Here is an 18875-nt window from a genome sequence, read left to right as displayed (position 1 = left end):
GCAGGGCAGGGGGAAGCACTCTTCCTAACAAGAGGCCTGACCTCTAGAGAAAGTATTTAAGCAAAGCTTAACCTGCTAGAGTTTTACCAGAGCCTAAATGACCTGAGCAAAGAGAAATACCCAAAAGCTGTTACTTTAAAAGATCAATAAAATCAATAAGCCTCTAGTGGCAGCTGGCTGGCTCAGTAGGTAGAGCATGTGACTCCTGATCGCAGGGTTGTGGGTTCAAGTCCCAAACTGGGTGGAAAGATTACTTAAAAATATCATCTTTAAAAAAAAAAAAAATCAGTAAGCCTCTAGCCAAGCTTAAAAAAAAAAAAAAAAAAGAGGGCGCAAATTAATCAGAACTATATAGAGGTGCTAGGTGGCTCATTCGGTCAAGTGTCCAACTCTTGGTTTTGGCTCAGATCATGATCTCAAGGTCCTGAGATGGAGCCCCACATGGGGTTTGTGATCAGTGCAGTCTGCTTATCCCACTCCATCTCCCTCTGCTAGTGCACATGTGCATGCACACACATTCTCTCAAATAAAGAAAATCTTAAAAAAAAAAGCCTATAATCAGAACAGAACTATATCTACTAAAGAAATTCAATCAATAACTAGTAACCTTCCAAATTAGAAAGCACCAGGCCCAGACAGGTTCACCGGTCAATTTTCCCAAACATTCAAGCAAGCAATTATATCAATTCACTACAATCTCTCTCAGAAAATATAAGAGAATAACTTTCTAACTCATTCTATAAAGCCTGCATTAACCTAATACCAAAACCAAAGATGTAAGAAAATGACAAGACCATCATCTCTCATGAACAAAGATGCAAAAATCTAAAACACAATAGCAAATTGAATCCAACAATGTATAAAAAGAATTAAGAAAAAAATAATTAAAAAAAAGAAAAAATAATAAATAAATAAAAGAATTAAGACACCTTGAGCAAATGGGATTTATCCCACGTATCCAAGGCTGCTTCAACATTTGAAAATCAATTAATGTAATCCATCATATCACCAAACTTAAGAGGGGGAAAAAAAATTCAAAAGACCAGATCAATAAGATTGAGAAAAAGATTCTGACAAAATCCACCACCTACTTGCAATAAAAACTCAGTAAACTGGGGCAACCTGAGTGGCTCAGAGGTTGAGCATCTGCTTTGGCTCGGGATGGATTGAGTCCTGCATCTGCTTCTCCCTCTGCCTGGGTTTCTGCCTATTCTCTCATGAATAAATAAAATCTTTTTTAAAAGTTTAAAAACTCAGTAATCTAAGAATAGAAAGGAATTTCCTCAACTTGATTGAGAATATCTACAAAACACTTAAAGCTAACATCATACTAAATGGTGAGAAAATACCAACTTTCCCAAGAAGATCAGGAACAAGGTTCCTCTTATACTCCCATTCAACATCATACCAGAAATCCTAGTTAATACAGTAGAACAAGAGAAGGAAATAAAGGGCATACAGATTGGTTGGGGGCAAAGAAATAAAACTTGTTTTGTTCACAAAGAACACGATCATCTAGGGAGAAAATCCAAAAGGTTGACAAAAAACTTCTGGAACTAGTAAGATATTTAAGCAAGGTTAAAGAAAACAAGCTTAATATACAAAAGTCAATCCCTTATATATACCATCAATGAACACATGGATTTGAAGTTAAAAAGAATGTGAAATTAAAAACACAATACTAGGGATCCCTGGGTGGCGCAGCGGTTTGGCGCCTGCCTTTGGCCCAGGGCGCGATCCTGGAGACCCGGGATCGAATCCCACATCGGGCTCCCGGTGCACGGAGCCTGCTTCTCCCTCTGCCTGTGTCTCTGCCTCTCTCTCTCTCTCTCTCTGTGACTATCATTAATAAATAAAATCTTTAAAAAAAAAAAAACAACACAGTACTATGTACATTATCACAAAAAAAAATGAAATGCCTAAGTATAAATCTAACAAAATATGTACAAGATTGGGGCACCTGGCTGACTTAGTAGAGCATGGAGACTCTTGATCTCAGGGCCATGCATCAAGCCCCGCACTGGGCCCAGAGCTCACCAAATTTAAAAATAAATAAAAAATAAAAACAGCCACAAAAATAAAGAAATTAAAGAGCTAAATAAAGATGTGGTGTGGGTGTGTATACACATATACACACGATGGAGTATTAGCCATAAAAAGAATGGTATCTTGCCACTTACAATGACATGGATGAAACTAGAGTGTATTAACCTAAGTGGAATAAGCCAGTCAGTGACAAATACCGCAGGATTTTACTTATACGTGGAATTTAAGTAACAAAACTGATTAACACAGGGGAAGGAAAAATAAGATTAAAAACAAAGAGGGAGGCAAACCATAAGAGACTCTAAACTATAGAAAACAAATAGTTGCTGGACGAGAGGTGGGTGGAGGGATGGGGCAATTGGGTGACAGGCATTAAGGAAGTAATGAGTGTAATTACACTGGATGTAATGAGCATTGGGTTTTATATGCAACTGATGAACCACTAAATTCTACCCCAAAAATAATACACTATAGGTTAAGTAGCTTGAATTTGAATAAAGCCAAAAAATAAATAAATAAAAAGCTAAATATGGGCAGCCCAGGTGGCTCAGCAATTTAGCACTGCCTTCGGCCCAAGGCGAGATCCTGGAGAACCCAGGATCAAGTCTCATATTGGGCTCCCTGCGGGGAGCCTGCTTCTCCCTCTGCCTGTGTCTCTGCCTCTCTCTCTCTCTCTCTCATGAATAAATAAATAAAATCTTAAAAAAAAAAAAAAAGCTAAATAAATGGAAAGAGATCCCATTTTCATAACAGACACACTCAATTTAGTCAAGCCATCAGTTCTTCCCAACTTGATCTATATATTCAATACAACCACAATCAAACTCCCAGCAAGTTATTTGTGGATACTGATAAACTTATTCTATGGTCATATGAAGAAGGAAAAGACCCAGAATAGCCAACATCCAACATAATGTTGAAGAAGTACAAAGTTGGAGGGCTGACACGTCTCACCTTCAAGCTAACTATAACGTTAAAGTAATCAACACAGTAAAGTTTGTGGTATTGGTGAAAGAACAAATAGGTCAATGGAACAGACTAGAGAGGCCAGCAATAGCCCCCCCATAAATATGGTCACCTGATCTTTGATAAATGAGCAAAAGACAAAACAGAGCAAAGATCATCTTTCTCAACAAATGATACTGCAATGGCAAGACATCTTGCAAAAAACTCCATCTAGACACACACCTTCTACCCTTTACAAAAACTAAACGAATCAAAATGGATCATAAACTGAAATGTAAAACACTAAACTCTAAGACTCCTAAAAGAGATCAGAGGAGGAAGTCTAGACACAACCTTGGGTATGGTAATGACTTTTTAAATACAACACCAAAGGCAAGATCCATGAAACAAATAATAGGCTGAACTTCATAAAAATAAACTGCTCTGTGAAAGACGCTATCAAAAGAATGAGAAGAGAAGCCACAGACTGGGAGAAAATATTTGCAAAAGTCACATCTGATAGAGGGCTGCTCTTCCAAAATATACCAAAAGAAAAAAAAAAGGAAAAAAAGCTTTAAACACATAGAAAAAAATCTAATTCAAAAATGGACCACAGGGATGTCTGAGTGACTCAGTCAGTTAAGTAGCTAACTCTAGATTTTGGCTCAGGTCATGACCTTAGGGTGGTGAGATTAAGTCCCATATTAGGCTTCAGGCTCAGTGCTCAGAGCAGAACCTAGTTGAGATTCTCTCTCCTCCCTCTCTCCCTCTTCCAATCATGTGCTTTATCTAAATAAATCTTTTGGGGAAAAACAAACAAACAAAAACACCACAGACCATAACAGATGCCTCATCAAAGAAAATATACAGATGGCAAATAAATGTATGAAAAAGATGTTCCTGGGACGTCTGCATGGCTCAGCAACTAAGTGCCTGCCTCCCGCCCAGGGTGTGATCCTGGAGTCCCCAGGATGGACTCCCACATCAGGGTCCCTGCATGGAGCCTGCTTGCTTCTCTATCTGTGTCTCTCATGAATAAATAAAAATCTAAAAAAAATAAAATAAAAAAGATGCTCCACGCTGCCTATCACCAGGGAATTACAAATTAAGATAATGAGATACTACTACACCCCTATTAGAATTGCCAAAATCCAGAAAACTGACAACACCAAGTGCTGACAAGGAAGTAGAGCAACTGGAATTCTCATTCACTGCTGCTTCAAATGCAAAATAGCACAGCCACTTTAAAAGACAGCTTGAGGGCAGCCCCCGTGGTGCAGCGGTTTAGCGCAGCCAGCAGCCCAGGGCGTGATCCTGGAGACCGGGGATCGAGTCCCAGAGTATGGTGCCTGCTTCTCCTTCTGCCTGTGTCTCTGCCTCTCTCTCTCTCTCTGTCTCTATGAATAAATAAAAATATTTAAAAAAAAAAAAAAAGGGGGAAATGAGAAAATCAAGGAAACATGATTTAAATAAAAAATAAATAAAAGCTTGAAAAATATGTAAATAAATAAATAAAAGACAGCTTGAGAATTATTTTACCAATCTAAGCCTACTCCTACCATATGATCTAACAATCAAGCTCCTTGGTTATCTACTCAAATGACAGGAAAACTTGAACATCAATGTTTATGGTAGCTTTATTCATAACTGCCAAAACTTGGAAGCAACTAAGATGTCCTTTAGTAGGTGAATGGATAAACTGATAGATAGAATGGAGTATTATTTAGCACTAAAAAGAAATGTGCCACCAAGCCATGAAAAAGACATGAAGGAAACTTGAATACTTATTTACTAAGTAAAAGAAGTCTATGCAAAAAGTTAATGTACAGTAAGATTCCAACTATATGACATTCTGGACAAGGCAAAGCTATAGAGACTATAAAAAGATCAGAAGTTGCCAGAGGTTGAGGAGGAAAGGGAAGAATTAACAGGTAGAGCAGAGGATTTTTAGGCAATGAAAATACTACTGTGATACTATAACAGTGCAGATATCTTTACATATCTTTCCAAACTAAAAATGAACCCTAATGTGATCTATGGACTTTAGATGATTATGATGTATCAATGTACCTTTATAAATTGTAACAAATATATTACTTTTAATGAGAAGTGTTAATAATGGGAGAAGCAATGCATGTGTGGCAGCAGCGGGTATGTGGGAAACTTCTACACCTTCCTCTCAAGTTTTGCTGTGAAGTTAAAACTGTTCTAAAAAAATTAAGTCTCTAATTAAAAAATAGTAATAAAGGGCAGCCCGGGTGGCTCAGTGGTTTAGCGCCACCTTCAGCCCAGGGCGTGATCCTGGAGGCCTAGGATGGAGTCCCACGTCGGGCTCCCTGCACAGTGCCTGTTTCTCCGCCTCACTCTGTGTCTCTCATGAATAAATAAATAAAAATCTTTATTAAAAAAAATAGTAATAGGGATCCCTGGGTGGCGCAGCGGTTTGGCGCCTGCCTTTGGCCCAGGGCGTGATCCTGGAGACCCGGGATGGAATCCCACATCGGGCTCCCGGTGCATGGAGCCTGCTTCTCCCTCTGCCTGTGTCTCTGCCTCTCTCTCTCTCTGTATCTGTCATAAATAAATAAAATATTAAAAAAAAAATAGTAATAAAAACTCAAGTTCAAATAAAAAAAGACAACAGCATATTATGCTATTTTAACATGTAAGAACTTTTAGCTTATTTTTAGTCAACTTGTGGATATTAGCTGCCACAGGGTAGTAAATTCTTAAAGTTTACTTTGAATCCCTTCTGCGCCTCATTTGGGTAAGTTGTGTTTCAGTTATGATTTGGGAAGTCTTTTCTTTTCCCTTCCCCAATTAATCAAAGGTTCTATGTATATTGCCAAGTAATAGTCATGCATGATCAACACAATCATAAACCTATAAATTCTAAAACTCTAAATCTAAATGAACAAATGGTCTTAATTCTGAAAAACCATCTAAGTTGCCTAGAATTCTAAATCCTAAACCCAAAGGACATTGATTACAAAAAAATGAAGCGTCACTTCACAAAATGTGAAAGCACTTACGGTATATCTGATAGTAGCTTACATTTATCAATTTCTCAAGTCAGTAGTCGACAAAACCAATACATTAAATCCATAATCTTCCTTTTATCTCTAAGAACAGAAAACCTATTACCTACCTTTCAGAAACTTCTTGTTTCAATTGAGGAACTTCACCAAGAGCTGAATCGATATCCATGAAACCAAGAAAGTCCCGTTTCATACTAAGAGAAGGCTTCTCCAAACACTTGCCTGATGTTTCATGACCCCTCAATAAAGGATCTGAATCAGTTAGCTGTATCTCTGACCCCTCACCTTCTGTAAGACGGACCCGCTGACCAGGAGAACTAGGAACACTATTCCCTTCCTGGTCAGAGCTGTTCTTTTGCTTTCCATCTCTCTGGGGCTTACTATTCAGCCCATCATCTCGGAAGCCTTTAGCAAATGGATTGTAATCTATTTTCAGCTGGGTAATCTGAATGTTCTGATAAGCGGTTACTGCAAAGAATTCAGTCTGTGGAAAAGTAAAAGTGTGGACACCAGGGCCATTTAATTGTATCACTTCAGTAGCCTTTTCTGCAGGCACTAAATGAAGCCTTGGCAAGTACCGATGCATAGAGTGCAGGATGATATGCCCTTCTTGGTCCAGTGTATTATTGGTAAGTTTGAGTTTATAGAAAGATACTGGTTGATGCATCCAATAATGACCCGTGGAAGGAGATTCTGGATGAATAAAAACCCTCCCCAAAACATGGGGCTCAGCCTTCCCACTTGGTTCCCACCAGCGACCATTCCACTTATAACGATGGTTATCCACAGGAGATATATCCATGACAAGGATATACTTCATATTTGAATCTAAACCTGTTATCCAGTAACGACAGTATGGAAACATGCGTCTTCCCTGCTTGGTCAGAATCATCTCTGTGCTTCTATGATAGAATTCATTCCACATACTATTGTTATCCAGGGTGACAGTGATTCCTCCCACAGTACAATCAGCTGGAAGACAAATCTTCCCTTTAGATTTTCCTGGTGATGACACACTGCTAGCCAAAGCGCAGGCATCCCGATTAGTAACCAAAATTCCTTGATCAGTTTTGCCATTTCCTGGCTGTTTCAGGATGACAAAGAATGTAGGTGCTGCTCCTGCCACTGTTGCACCATCTTGATTAGCCAATATAATCTGCTGTTTCTCCTCCATGATTCTGGTAGGAAACTCAGTCATAAGAGAACTGTAGTCACCACATAGTCACAGTGGTCTTCCCAGCCTGAAAGAAAAAGAACAAAACCCCTTTAATCAAGTGAATGGGGCAGCCTGGGTGGCTCAGCGGCTAGTGCCACCTTTAGCCCAGGGCCTGATCCTGGAGACCCGGGATCGAGTTCCGCGTTGGGCTACCTGCATGGAGCCTGCTTCTCCCTCTGTGTCTCTGCCTCTGTCTCTCTCTGTGCCTCTCATGAATAAATAAGTAAAATCTTTATAAAAAAAAAAAATCAAGTGAATGTTTGTTCTGTTAAAAATACAAGGATGATTATGTTATTTCCAAACTATATCCCTCAACTCTTTGAAGACTTTGCTTCTACCGTTCTCTTGATCTCTGTAAGGATATTCACTCCAGAATATTTAATTACCTTTTTAAAACTCATTTTAGGGGCACCTGGGTAGTTCAGTTGGCTAAGCAGCCAACTCCTTATTTTGGTTCAAGTCATGAGTTCATGGTCAGGGGATACAGCCCTATGGCTGTATGCTGGATGTGGAGCCTGCTTGGGATTCTCTCCTTCTGCCCCTCCACCTGCATTCTCATAAATCAATCAATTTCATTTCCTTGAACAACTCAGGGGTTAGGACCATCTACCTCCCTTCGCTGCACACAAGTGAAAATCATGTGTAACTTCTGACTCCTCAAAAACTTAATTACTAATAGTCTACTGTTGATGGAAGGCTTACCATAATAAAAAACGTTGATTAATATATTTTGTATGCTGTAGGTTTTATATACTGTACTCTAAACAGTAGAGAAAAACTAGGTCACAAAAAAGAGAAAAGAAATTTATAGTATTGTACTGTATCAAAAAATGGATAAAGATAGGAAAAGCAAACAAAAAGTGTACACAATGTCAGAATAAGAGAAATGCAGATTAAAACCATTACAACACAATTTTTCCCCTATCACACCAGGAAAATCAAAACTGGTAGAAGTGTTGGAAAGGTTGTAAATCAAACAGCATTCTCATGTAACAAGATGGTGAGACTGTAAGATGAAAGAATCTCTATGACAGAGGGCACCATGAAAGTATCAAAATTACAAATGCCTATTCTCCTACAAAACATCAGTTCTTCTAAGACCTTATCTTAAACATGCACATGCACACACAGAGATACACCCATGATAAATGACACATACAAGATTCTTCCCTGTTATTTCCATGTAGAGCCGCAAAAGACTTTGGGGATGTGGAATAATCCATCAAGAAGGCTGCTTAAATAAATGGTGCTACATCCATAGAATGGAATACTCTGCAGCTAAGACAGAATGTACAAATTTTATAGACTCATTACTCTACAAGATACATTAAAGGGAAAATGTTCCAGAGAGTTGTAGATTATGCTACACTTCTTGATAAAGTTAAAAATCTAAAGCCAGAAAAAGAAAATACGTATTTGCCTGACATATATAGATTATTTATAGAGATAGGAAAGGAACTAGTAGTGTTGCTATATCAAGGGAAAACTGGGAGGATGGGAAAATACTTTCAAGTTTTATACCTTGTGAAAATACAACCTATTCAAAAAGGATTAAAACCAGTTAATTTTTAAGAGTTACAATGAAAACTCCCACATACACTGTATGATTTCATGTACATGAATGTCCAAAATAAGTAAATCTATGGAGACAGTAAGTAAATTAGTAGTTGCCAGGAGGAGAGAAGGATAACCTGGACAATTGCTAATGGGTATGGGATTTCTTTTGGGGGATGACAAATTATTTAGGAACTAAAAACCAGTGAAATGTACCCTTTAAAATAGCAAATTTTGGGGTGCACGGGTGGCTCAGTTGGTTGAATGTCTGCCTTTGGCTCAGGTCATGATCTCAGAGTCCTGGGATAGAGTCCCACATCAGGTTCCTTGCTAAGTGGGGAGCCTGCTTCTCCCTCTCCCTCTCCGCTCTGCTTGTGCATGCTCTCATGCGTGTTCTCTCTCTTCAATGGCAAATTTGGGGACGCCTGGGTGGCTCAGTGGTTGAGCGTCTGCCTTCAGCTTGGGGCATGATTCCAGAGTCCTGGGATCGAGTCCTGCATCAGGCTTCCAGAGGGAGCCTGCTTCTCCCTCTGCCTGTGTCTCTGCCTCTCTCTGTCTCACTCATGAATAAAATATTTTTTAATAGCAAATTTTATGTTATGTGATTTATATCTCAATTAAATTATAAAGAAATCTCAGGTTATTAAATTCAATTGATGTGCTCAATTACCTAAATATTCTACAAGATATAAAGTTATCATCCCCAATTAGCTTTTACACAAAAAAGAGACGCTACATCACTACTTCTGTGTAAGTGGGTCAGTAATTTTGATTAATCAAATCAGTCTTTTATTGGTACTTCTCATTTTAATTAAAAACTCTAATTTTATCTTTCATCAGAACCATTGGCAAGCAGTAAAATCATTTGATCTGAACTTTACCTCTTTTTAGAAAACTGACCACATGACCAAAAAAGCTCCAAAACCTAAAATATTCACAATTAGCCTGAGGATAATAGATATCTTAAAAGTCAAGACTTCAAAAAGGTTGGCTACTGTTTCCTATTATGACTAGACATAAAAATAGAAACCCACTTCCTTACACCAAAGCATTAATACCCAGGAAAGATGAAAAAAAAAAAATCTCTTCTCTGATTTGGGATTTATTTCTAAGAAATAAGCTTTAGGGTGATTCTTTTCTAAAGAACTGCCTCAGGCTTACAGCAATTAGGCATATTGGTTTCCTAAAACAAACAAGTTTAGGCAACACCTATCAAAGATTGATAAAGCAAAATTTAAACAGACTTAGAAATCAAAATTAAGGTAATTGTAAAAATAGTAAAGCTTAGTTCACATAAACTATGTCTACAATGGCATATAACTTAAAATGCAAAATCCTGTACTTAGTTCATAAAGTTCAAAGTTTTCTCACAAACCACCATTTTGTAATTCTGTAAAAATACTCTTTTTAAGGAACACCTGAGTGGCTCAGTGATTGAGCATCTGCCTTTGGCTCAGGTTGTGATCCTGGGGTCCTGGGATCCAGTCCTGCATGAGGCTCCCCGCAGGGAGCTGCCTGCTCCCTCTGCCTGTGTCTCTACCTCTCTCTTTCATGAACAAATTAATAACATCTTTAAAATATATATATATTATTTTAAGTACATTTAAATGTAACTAAAGTGGCAAAGAACTACCTGAAAAACATTTTTATATATTCCAAACCTATGAATATATCAAAGGATTCAAAACTTCTTAAACAGGGGATCCCTGGGTGGCTCAGCGGTTTAGTGCCTGCCTTCGGCCCAGGGGGTGATCCTGGAGACCTGGGATCGAATCCCACCATCAGGTTCCCTGCATGGAGCCTGCTTCTCCCTCTGCCTGTGTCTCTGCCTCTCTTTCTCTATCTCTCATGAATACATATATAAAATCTTTTAAAAAAAAAAAAAAAGAAAAGAAAAACTTCTTAAACATTATCTTCTATAATATTAAAATCTTGGTTTTCAGATCATTACAGTAAAACTAAGGCAAAAATGTTTTAACTGATGCTTTAAAGAGCACTCTTAGGGGAACCTGGGTGGCTCAGTCAGATAAGCGTCCAACTCTTGATTTCAGCTCAGATCATGATCTCAAGGTTTTGAGATGGAGCCCAACAGGCTCTACACTGCGCATAGATCCTAAGATTTTCTCTACCTCTCCTTCAAAAAAATGGGGGGGGGGGGGGGGCATCCCAGGTGGCTCAGCGGTTTAGCGCCGCCTTCAGCCCAGGGCGTGATCCTGGAGACCCAGGATCAAGTCCCACGTCAAGCTCCCGGCTTGGAGCCTGCTTCTCCCTCTGCCTGTGTCTCTGCCTCTCTCTTTCTCTCTCTCTCTGGGTCTCTCAGGAAAAAATAAAATCTTAAAAAAAAACGAAAACCTTAAACACTAAAGATTCAACCGACAGAAATCCCATTTCGTTTCATAAAACACATCATATAAATTTTATGCTAACTTCATTTGTACATATTTCAATATTTTTTTGCCTATACAAAAAAATTAAATGTAGAAAAGTCAGCCTGTTCTATTTGAACACTGTGCACAGATAACTAATATAACAAAGACAATGTAAAAATGTGTAGGAAGACAGGAAAAAGAACTTTCAGACTTATGATTTGTGTAAGATCTGTTTTTAAAAGATCCTCCAAACCATCCCGTGAGTTGATGAAAATGCATAAAACCAAAAACATAATTTATGACCAAAACAATCTATTTCTTCAGCCACATACTACTAGTAGTATAGGAACAAGAAATTAAGTTCTTCTTCTCTACCGATCTTTAAACACAGACTCTACTATAAGCATGCCTGCACTTCTGGAATCTGTATAGGATCTTACAGTAAGAAGATAGTCAATTCAGCATATACAGATACTTTAGACACACAAATAACACTCGACAGTCTAAGGCTTTAACCAAATGCAAAAATTAAATGTACTTTAGGAAGGGTTAGGTTACTCATAAAGAAATAAATCTATTCCCAGCAAGATTCTAAAAATACCTTGTATTTTGGCTCTCTAAAAGCTTTAAGGAAGACCACAGTTTTGGTATATTTACAGCTAATATTTTAAAATCTCGGTTCAGCTTTTCAATATCAAGCATTTACCTACACAATATAACTGTAATAATAAGCCAAGGAAGTTCAGTTCACTTGTGGATAGGAAATAACTAATATCGTGAAAAAGTCCCATCAGCAAGGCAGTGGACACAGAGAGGCTTTCAGAAAGAAAGCTGTTTCCAGATAAGTAATGTGGCAAGTGTCATAAATTGTTACAATTTCAGAGTCCCTATTCCAAATGTCTTTTCACCAATGATCTCTCTGGGAAATGTTTAACTACTAAAGCCATGACCCTCATACAACTTACAAAATACACCAGTTAATTTACTAGGTAGTTACCTAATTCAATGATTCATGTACTGCTCCCTGCCCCCTCTTTCACCTCTCCAAAAAAACACCCAATCAAAATTACACTACTTTAAAAACACACAATATTCAAATGCTGGTCAACCTATTCTGTTTCCGAAGTTGCTAAAAATAAGCATAACCTTTCACACAACAAATGCATTACTGTATGGCAGGCACCAAAATGTTTGTTTGTTCCTTAATATAATCACTCACTACAAAAAGAATAAAATAAACACTCACTACAAAAATGATTTAAGTTAAACTAAATTTCTGAAACAAACTGTAAGAGAATGGGTTCATCTGAATGTCGGTATTTACCAATATACAATGGACCCAGAAATTCGAAAAATCCTAAGAAAAACAGAATTTGTGGGCAGCCCTGGTGGCTCAGTGGTTTAGCGCCGCCTTCAGCCCAGGGTGTGATGCTGGGGACCCAGGATGGAGTCCCACGTAGGGCTCCCGGGATGGAGCTTGTTTCTCCGCCCCTCTCTCTGATGAATAAATAAATAAAATCAGAAAGAAAGAAAACAGAATTTGGATATAATCAGAAAACAGGACAGCGAATGATGACAAAAAAGAGTAAAACAGCAGGGATCCCTGGGTGGCGCAGCGGTTTGGTGCCTGCTTTTGGCCCAGGGCGCGATCCTGGAGACCCTGGATCGAGTCCCACGTCGGGCTCCCGGTGCATGGAGCCTGTTTCTCCCTCTGCCTGTGTCTCTGCCTCTCTCTCTCTCCCTCTCTCTGTGTGACTATCATAAATAAATAAAAATTTATAAAAAAAAAAAAAGAGTAAAACAGCCAACTACCAATTCTTAATCACTAAGTTGATTTTAATAGTAAGTGAAACTTGCCATCTATTAGTAAGCACTTACTTCAGACCAGACAACATCGCCACAACCCTGAAAAATAAATCGCTAAGTACTACCTGAAATACATTAGGTTTTAAGGCACAGAACTGTATTTGCCTAGGACAGTATGCCCCCTCCCTTCTCTTCCCAGATACCACTAATTAATGCTAACTCCAGGAGCATTTTCTATTCCTAGGAATGGTCCCTTAACTACAATTTGGGGTAAGCAAGCTCCCAGGTCACCGCCATTGCATAAACAGAATTTGAAGAACTATTAGGGCAAAAGCGGACAGTAATCAAACAGCCACTCTACCCTAGAGTAAGTATGACAAAGTACCCAGGGCACTGAATTTCCTCAAGTCCTAAGCATGTGTTTTTTGTTTGGTGAACTCAACCCACTCTACCCACACAACTGCTGAAAACCTAACCATTCGGAAGCAAGAAGCACTAGCCTTGATCCGATACTCTTATAAATGAAAAAGCCTCCTGCTAGTCCTCGGGAAGAGCAGTCGCCGTCGACTATCAAGGGCCCAAAAATCATCGCTTTTTAACTGTAGAGGCCAGCTGGCCGACAACCACGTGAAAAAACGCCGCAAGGAAAGCTCTTCCGGAGAAGAGTCCCGACAGATCACGTGCGCCGCCGGAACCTGCCGAACACTCTGCGGGATCCAGTAGCCTTCTGTTACCGTGGAGACTACAGAACCAGCCACCCTGCCCTCTGGGGCCAGCCCCCTTCCCAGCAGCCGTCACGCCGCCTCCAGGCACTTTCCCTGCAGCCTAGCCGCGGCGTCGTGCCCAAAAAGAGGGAGAGCAAGCAGTATTTGCCAGGGATTATGCCGCAGAAACCCGAAAAACTTCACAACACCCACTAGCGGCGCGCGGGTGGGCTCGAGAGTTCTCTTGATCCACGTGTCTGTTCTGGCGACGCGAACCCTGAGAGTGGTCTTCTCAGAGAAAGCTGCACTTTTTTCACTCACGTTGTTCCGCCATCAGTCACCCCTCCTTTAAGACCTCCTTCACCCCTCCCTGTTTGCATCCGTCCCAGGAGGCATCCCCAGGGTTCCCAAAGCAAAGCAAAAATCTCCACAGCAAGACATTACCACTTTCCACTTTCAACCGGGTTTGAAATCATCTCCTAACTTCCCCATATTCTTCGCACAGAGATCCTTCAACTTTGGTTACTGAAGCTCGAATAGATTTAGCTATATCCCAGACCCACCTACCACTAAGGGCAGAGACCTACCTGACAATTTTACCGACGCGGGAAACCTCATAAACAGAACTAGCCAAAGGCTGCCCACAAAGAAAAAGAAAATAACACCTGCTCTTCCCACCTGTTTTCCCCGCCCTCGTTTCTGCACTTGGTAGCCACCGGTCCTTTGTTTACCAAGTTCCCACTCCTGTACGGCTCACTTCCTCGCCCTCCTCCTTTATTAAATTCGCGCGCGGTCCTGCCTCAACAACTTGCCCGGAAATTACATGCTAAAACAGAGGTTTACACAGGTGTCAAAACGCTACACACAAGCTCCTTAAAAAGCGACGTCAGCACCGTTTCCCTCAGAGTTTTGGAGCCCCGAAGACCTGAGCTCTAAAATGCAAAGCGCACAAGCAAAGCTCTCGACCTAAAGCCCCGCGCCGCGCCGAAAATCATCACGCGGATCGTACCATGCGGAGCGGCACCCCACGCACGCGAGGGCAGGGCCGCGCCAAGGGCGCTTCTCACCCCGCCCGCCTCGTGGCTTCTCTCTCGGGCGTCGATGTTCCCAGTTAGTTCGCTGCGCGACGCGGAAGTGAGGCCGGGGACGCGCGCGAGGTGACATGCGCAGCCTCCCTCAGGGGGCCACAGGCGTGCGCCAAAGGCAGCCCCGCGCAAGGCCCGGCCTGGCCGGGGCGTGCGAAGATCACACAGCGGAACGCTTCTCACGCTGTTCAAATCTACAAGCGCTTCAAACTCACAAAAAACTCCAATAGGGCCAGTCCTAAAGCGACGCCCTCCACCCAGGCCCGAGAGTTACCGTGCGGGGCGTGGCCGGCTTCACCCGGAGTCCTTCACATCCCGCTGGGGGCGGGTTATTCTGTTCGGTTCGCACACCGTGTGTCCGCTCCAGCTGAAGAGCCTGCGCGCGCACCGGACGTCCACGTCACCGCGCACGCGCTCCTACCCGCTCAGAGCCCGCTGCGCAAGCGCAAAAGGAGGCGCGAGCAGCACCTCCCTCGCCCCTCCCCCAACACCAGGAGGCCAAACGGCCCGGGAGCAGCGACAAGACCCTTGGGACCCGCCCCTGGAGCTGAAGCCGCTGCTTTTCCGGGTCCCAGAAACCGACAAAAGCCTAATGAAGCTTCCGGAATCAAAAAAGGCTAAGGAAGAAGAAGGCACCCGAATTCCCTCAGCCTCGCACACGAAGGCTTCGTGAAAACTGTGAAACCTTTGCCCGCGGGCTTTCTCAACTGTGCCCTCCACCGTTTCCCTCGGGCTTCTCGGCGGCCCCGCCCCTGCCGCACCCAGCCCCACCCACATCTAGCTCCACAGCCCCCAGGGCTTCACAAGCTCGTCAAATGAAGCCGCGGTCTTCCTCCCCAATGTGCTGAGGGTTTGAATAACGCCAGACCGTCGGGAAACCTTGAAGAAAAGACTTGGGAGAGATGGGTGGTCGAGTCTCCAATATCCATGATCGAAGAACACTAGGAAAGTAGGAAGGAGACCGAAAACTCCACTAAGTATGAAGGGAAGAAGAGTTGCCACTAACTTGCCTGATACAACGATGAAAGATGTCCTAATGAAACAGTAATCTATGGAAACGAGTTTTTTGCACGACAGAGTACTATCTAAGATCTAATGCCTTGATCTTGTGTTTTCAATTTTTGTTCAAGATATGTTTAACCTGTGACGTGCAAAGAAAAAAATTACTGAATATCTATTATGTTTAACCTGTGAAATGCAAAGAAAAAAAATACTGAATATTATGTCAGGCAGTCGCTGAACTAATAAGTTAACCAACAGTATTCCTCCCAAACATCAAAAATTATTCCTTCTTCCCTACCCCTTATCAGCTGCTCCTTCTTCTGACCTGCTAACACTCAAAGAGGGAGAGTTGTTTAAAGTTGAGAAAGAAAAAATAAAGTTGAGAAAGAACAGAGACAAAATAGAAGTCGGTAGATAGAGCAGAAATTGTGGTTCAGGTTTACAAACGATTCTTCCACTCTTAGAAAGTACTGAGAACATATTGCTAGGTGATCTAATACAAAACACTATGAAAAAGGAGAATGAGGGGGTTAGTTGAAAGAAAGGAGCAAAGAGAAGCTTATCCAACATAATTGATCAGAACTGGGCCGGAAGCATATTAGGAAGAAAAGTATTCTTTCTCTTCATTCTGCTGTTCCTCTGTCACAGCATGGGAAGAAACTGCTGGAATTAGTATGGACTGGAAAATGTGTAGGCTAAAGATTACAAACTTCTGAAGTTACTCTGAAACCCCCATGCGGCCATTGTCAACAAGAGCATCACAAGTGCAACTAATGAATAATGCCCAAGATTCTAGGCAAAACTGAAAAATACCAGTTTCTTTAACACCTTCCTCCTCTTCCCTGACCCCAAAAACCTCTTTTCCTTACTTGTCGAAATCTTCCACCTCTTCCAAGAATGCTTTCCTCTCTAGGGTCTAACGTTTCCTCATACAAAATTAAAGGCAGAAATGTGTTGACTTAGAATTAAACCATCTAAGATGTAAATGACTAATGACTGGTTAACAACCTGTATCTAATGGTAGCTGCATCCCAAAAGAGACAAGTTAACATACCTCTCATTGGAGAATCTCAGAGGATACCTTGAGGGGGACTCGGGGGAGTAGAGATTTTCTTTGCTACTCTTCCGCTAAGCCAAGCAAACATGAAATGCCAGATCCTTTAAAACTACCATCAGGGGCGCCTGTGCAGTGCAGTTGGTTAAGTGTGGGATTCTTGGTTTCCACTCAGGTCGTGAACTCAGGGTTATGAAGCCCCGCATCTGGACCTAACACTCAGCACAGAGTCTGCTTGAGATACTTACTCTGCCTCTATCCCTCCCCCCACTCACATATGCTCTTTCTCTTAAAAAAAAAAAAAAAAAAATCTTTTAAAAATAAAAGGCATCCTTATATAACACAAGTTTTAAAAATGCCCAGCTAACTGCTAAATCTAACACTCCTGTGTTTCACCTTGCTATTAGAATTCTCTCATTTCAAAGAGGCACCTGGGTAGCTCTGTCAGGCATTGGACTCCTGGTATGAGCTCAGGTAGTGAGTGATCTTACGGTCATGGGATCAAGCCAAATAGGGCTCTGCACTCAGCATGGAGCCTCCTAGAGATTAACACCTTCTCCCTCTTCTCCTCCTCCGGCTCATGCACACTCTCTAATAAAATCTTTTTTAAAATTTTCATTTCAGTTATAACCAACCCCTGTTCATCAGCCTAACACAAAAATATTTCCCTTGGTTGAGCTTTCAAAGATATTTTAATAAATATAGGGAGGTGGGAATAGAGAATGCATGGAAAACAAACGCAGTCTTGATCTAAGATTGCTCTATAAACACATAGGCCCTATTCCACTTAACGCACATTTTCCCTTTTCAAATATTTGAATGCCTTGTATGTGCTGAGGATAAGGGAAAGACTGGCACTTCTTGCACTGTTCAGATGTCTACACTAGAACTCTGAAAAGTTGGCACAACTTAACAGAATCCACCAACAAAACCTACTATATTCCTTATCCAATCTACTCAGATGCCATCTACTCAATTCCAGTATCTACTAGTGACCTACTTCTCTCAAATGGCTAAAATCTTTGGTCTTCATCATCTCAACTCTTTAGACAAAACTCACCAAACACACCCCAAAACCCCTGGATTATGGTCTTATTTACAGTATTCTTAAATCAACACAGTAAAAACCATTCATAGAAGAGCTACATACAGACTAGGTTACCAAAAAAGCTTTTTACAAAAAGTCCTACACTTGCAATAAACTTGTGTGCTAGGCAGCAGGAAAAAAAGAATCATGTTAGCTTATACACAACTCCATTTAGTACTGCCTACCATTTAGTACTGCAACTAAAACCAACTCCTATCTAGGGGCAAAGTATGACTAGCTCCAATATGTGAAACCTGGACTAAGGAATTAAAAAGCGGAAAAAGTCCTACCTTCACGGAGCCAATAATCAATGAAGAGCTCTAAAAGTTTCTTAACCAGCATAGTATTGTGATTAAAAGCATGTTTTAGAAAATGTCAAGAGAGGTAAGGATGAAAAAGAGGACAGAAATGTGACAGAATGCTATAAATGTTCATTAAGAAATACCATTCCCTCTTGCTGCCTCATATCTCAAGCCCACATAATCATGTTCCTTACCCTTTGCTAAGATCTTCCCAGATGACTCAAACCTAACTGCTATTCACTTACCCTTCATACATAAGTTTGTAACACTTTCTCAGGAAACTTTTCTTAACTACCAAGGAAGGATCAGATGAGGTTTCCTTGTAATATACTCTCATAGTACCCTGTATTTCTTTATAGCACCTGCCACAACTCTATTTTTAAAACTATGTATTAGTTAATGTCTTGCCCACTAGACTGTCAGCTCTAGTAGGCACTCTGTTCTAGTGCCTACCACAATGCCTAGAATACAGCAAACACAATCTGTTAAATAAATCAATATGGAAACCATAGGTCCCAGTTTTCCAGGCAAGTCCAAATATCAAATACTGATTTCCTAACAATTTGGGATTTGGAAAACAGGCTAAGTACACATTTAACCACACTCATGTTATACATACAAACAAGCATTCTGCTTTGATCAATGTTTTCCAAAGGGGGTACACTTTTAA

The 18875-nt window shown here is 40.8% G+C and overlaps 1 protein-coding gene across 21 annotated transcripts in view; it reads right to left on the bottom strand.

The window, feature by feature from the left end:
- Positions 1-18875, bottom strand: part of MGA (MAX dimerization protein MGA) — a 173996-nt gene that overhangs the window by 87627 nt on the left and 67494 nt on the right. For 8 of the 21 annotated variants that reach the window (XM_072808575.1, XM_072808582.1, XM_072808583.1 and 5 more), the window contains exons 1-2: positions 15035-15192; positions 6137-7267 (exon numbers count right to left, since the gene is read on the bottom strand). In XM_072808575.1, the coding sequence (XP_072664676.1) occupies positions 6137-7224 (1088 nt within the window). In that variant the 5' untranslated portion in view covers positions 7225-7267; positions 15035-15192. Of the gene's footprint in view, positions 1-6136; positions 7268-14684; positions 15415-18875 lie in introns of those variants that run through there. The other 13 variants (XR_012022500.1, XR_012022502.1, XR_012022504.1 and 10 more) reach the window with 4 other exon arrangements.

The sequence above is a fragment of the Canis lupus genome, chromosome 32 (assembly GCF_048164855.1).
Source record: "Canis lupus baileyi chromosome 32, mCanLup2.hap1, whole genome shotgun sequence".
NCBI lineage: Eukaryota > Metazoa > Chordata > Mammalia > Carnivora > Canidae > Canis > Canis lupus.
This window is presented reverse-complemented; position numbering and strand designations above follow the sequence as displayed.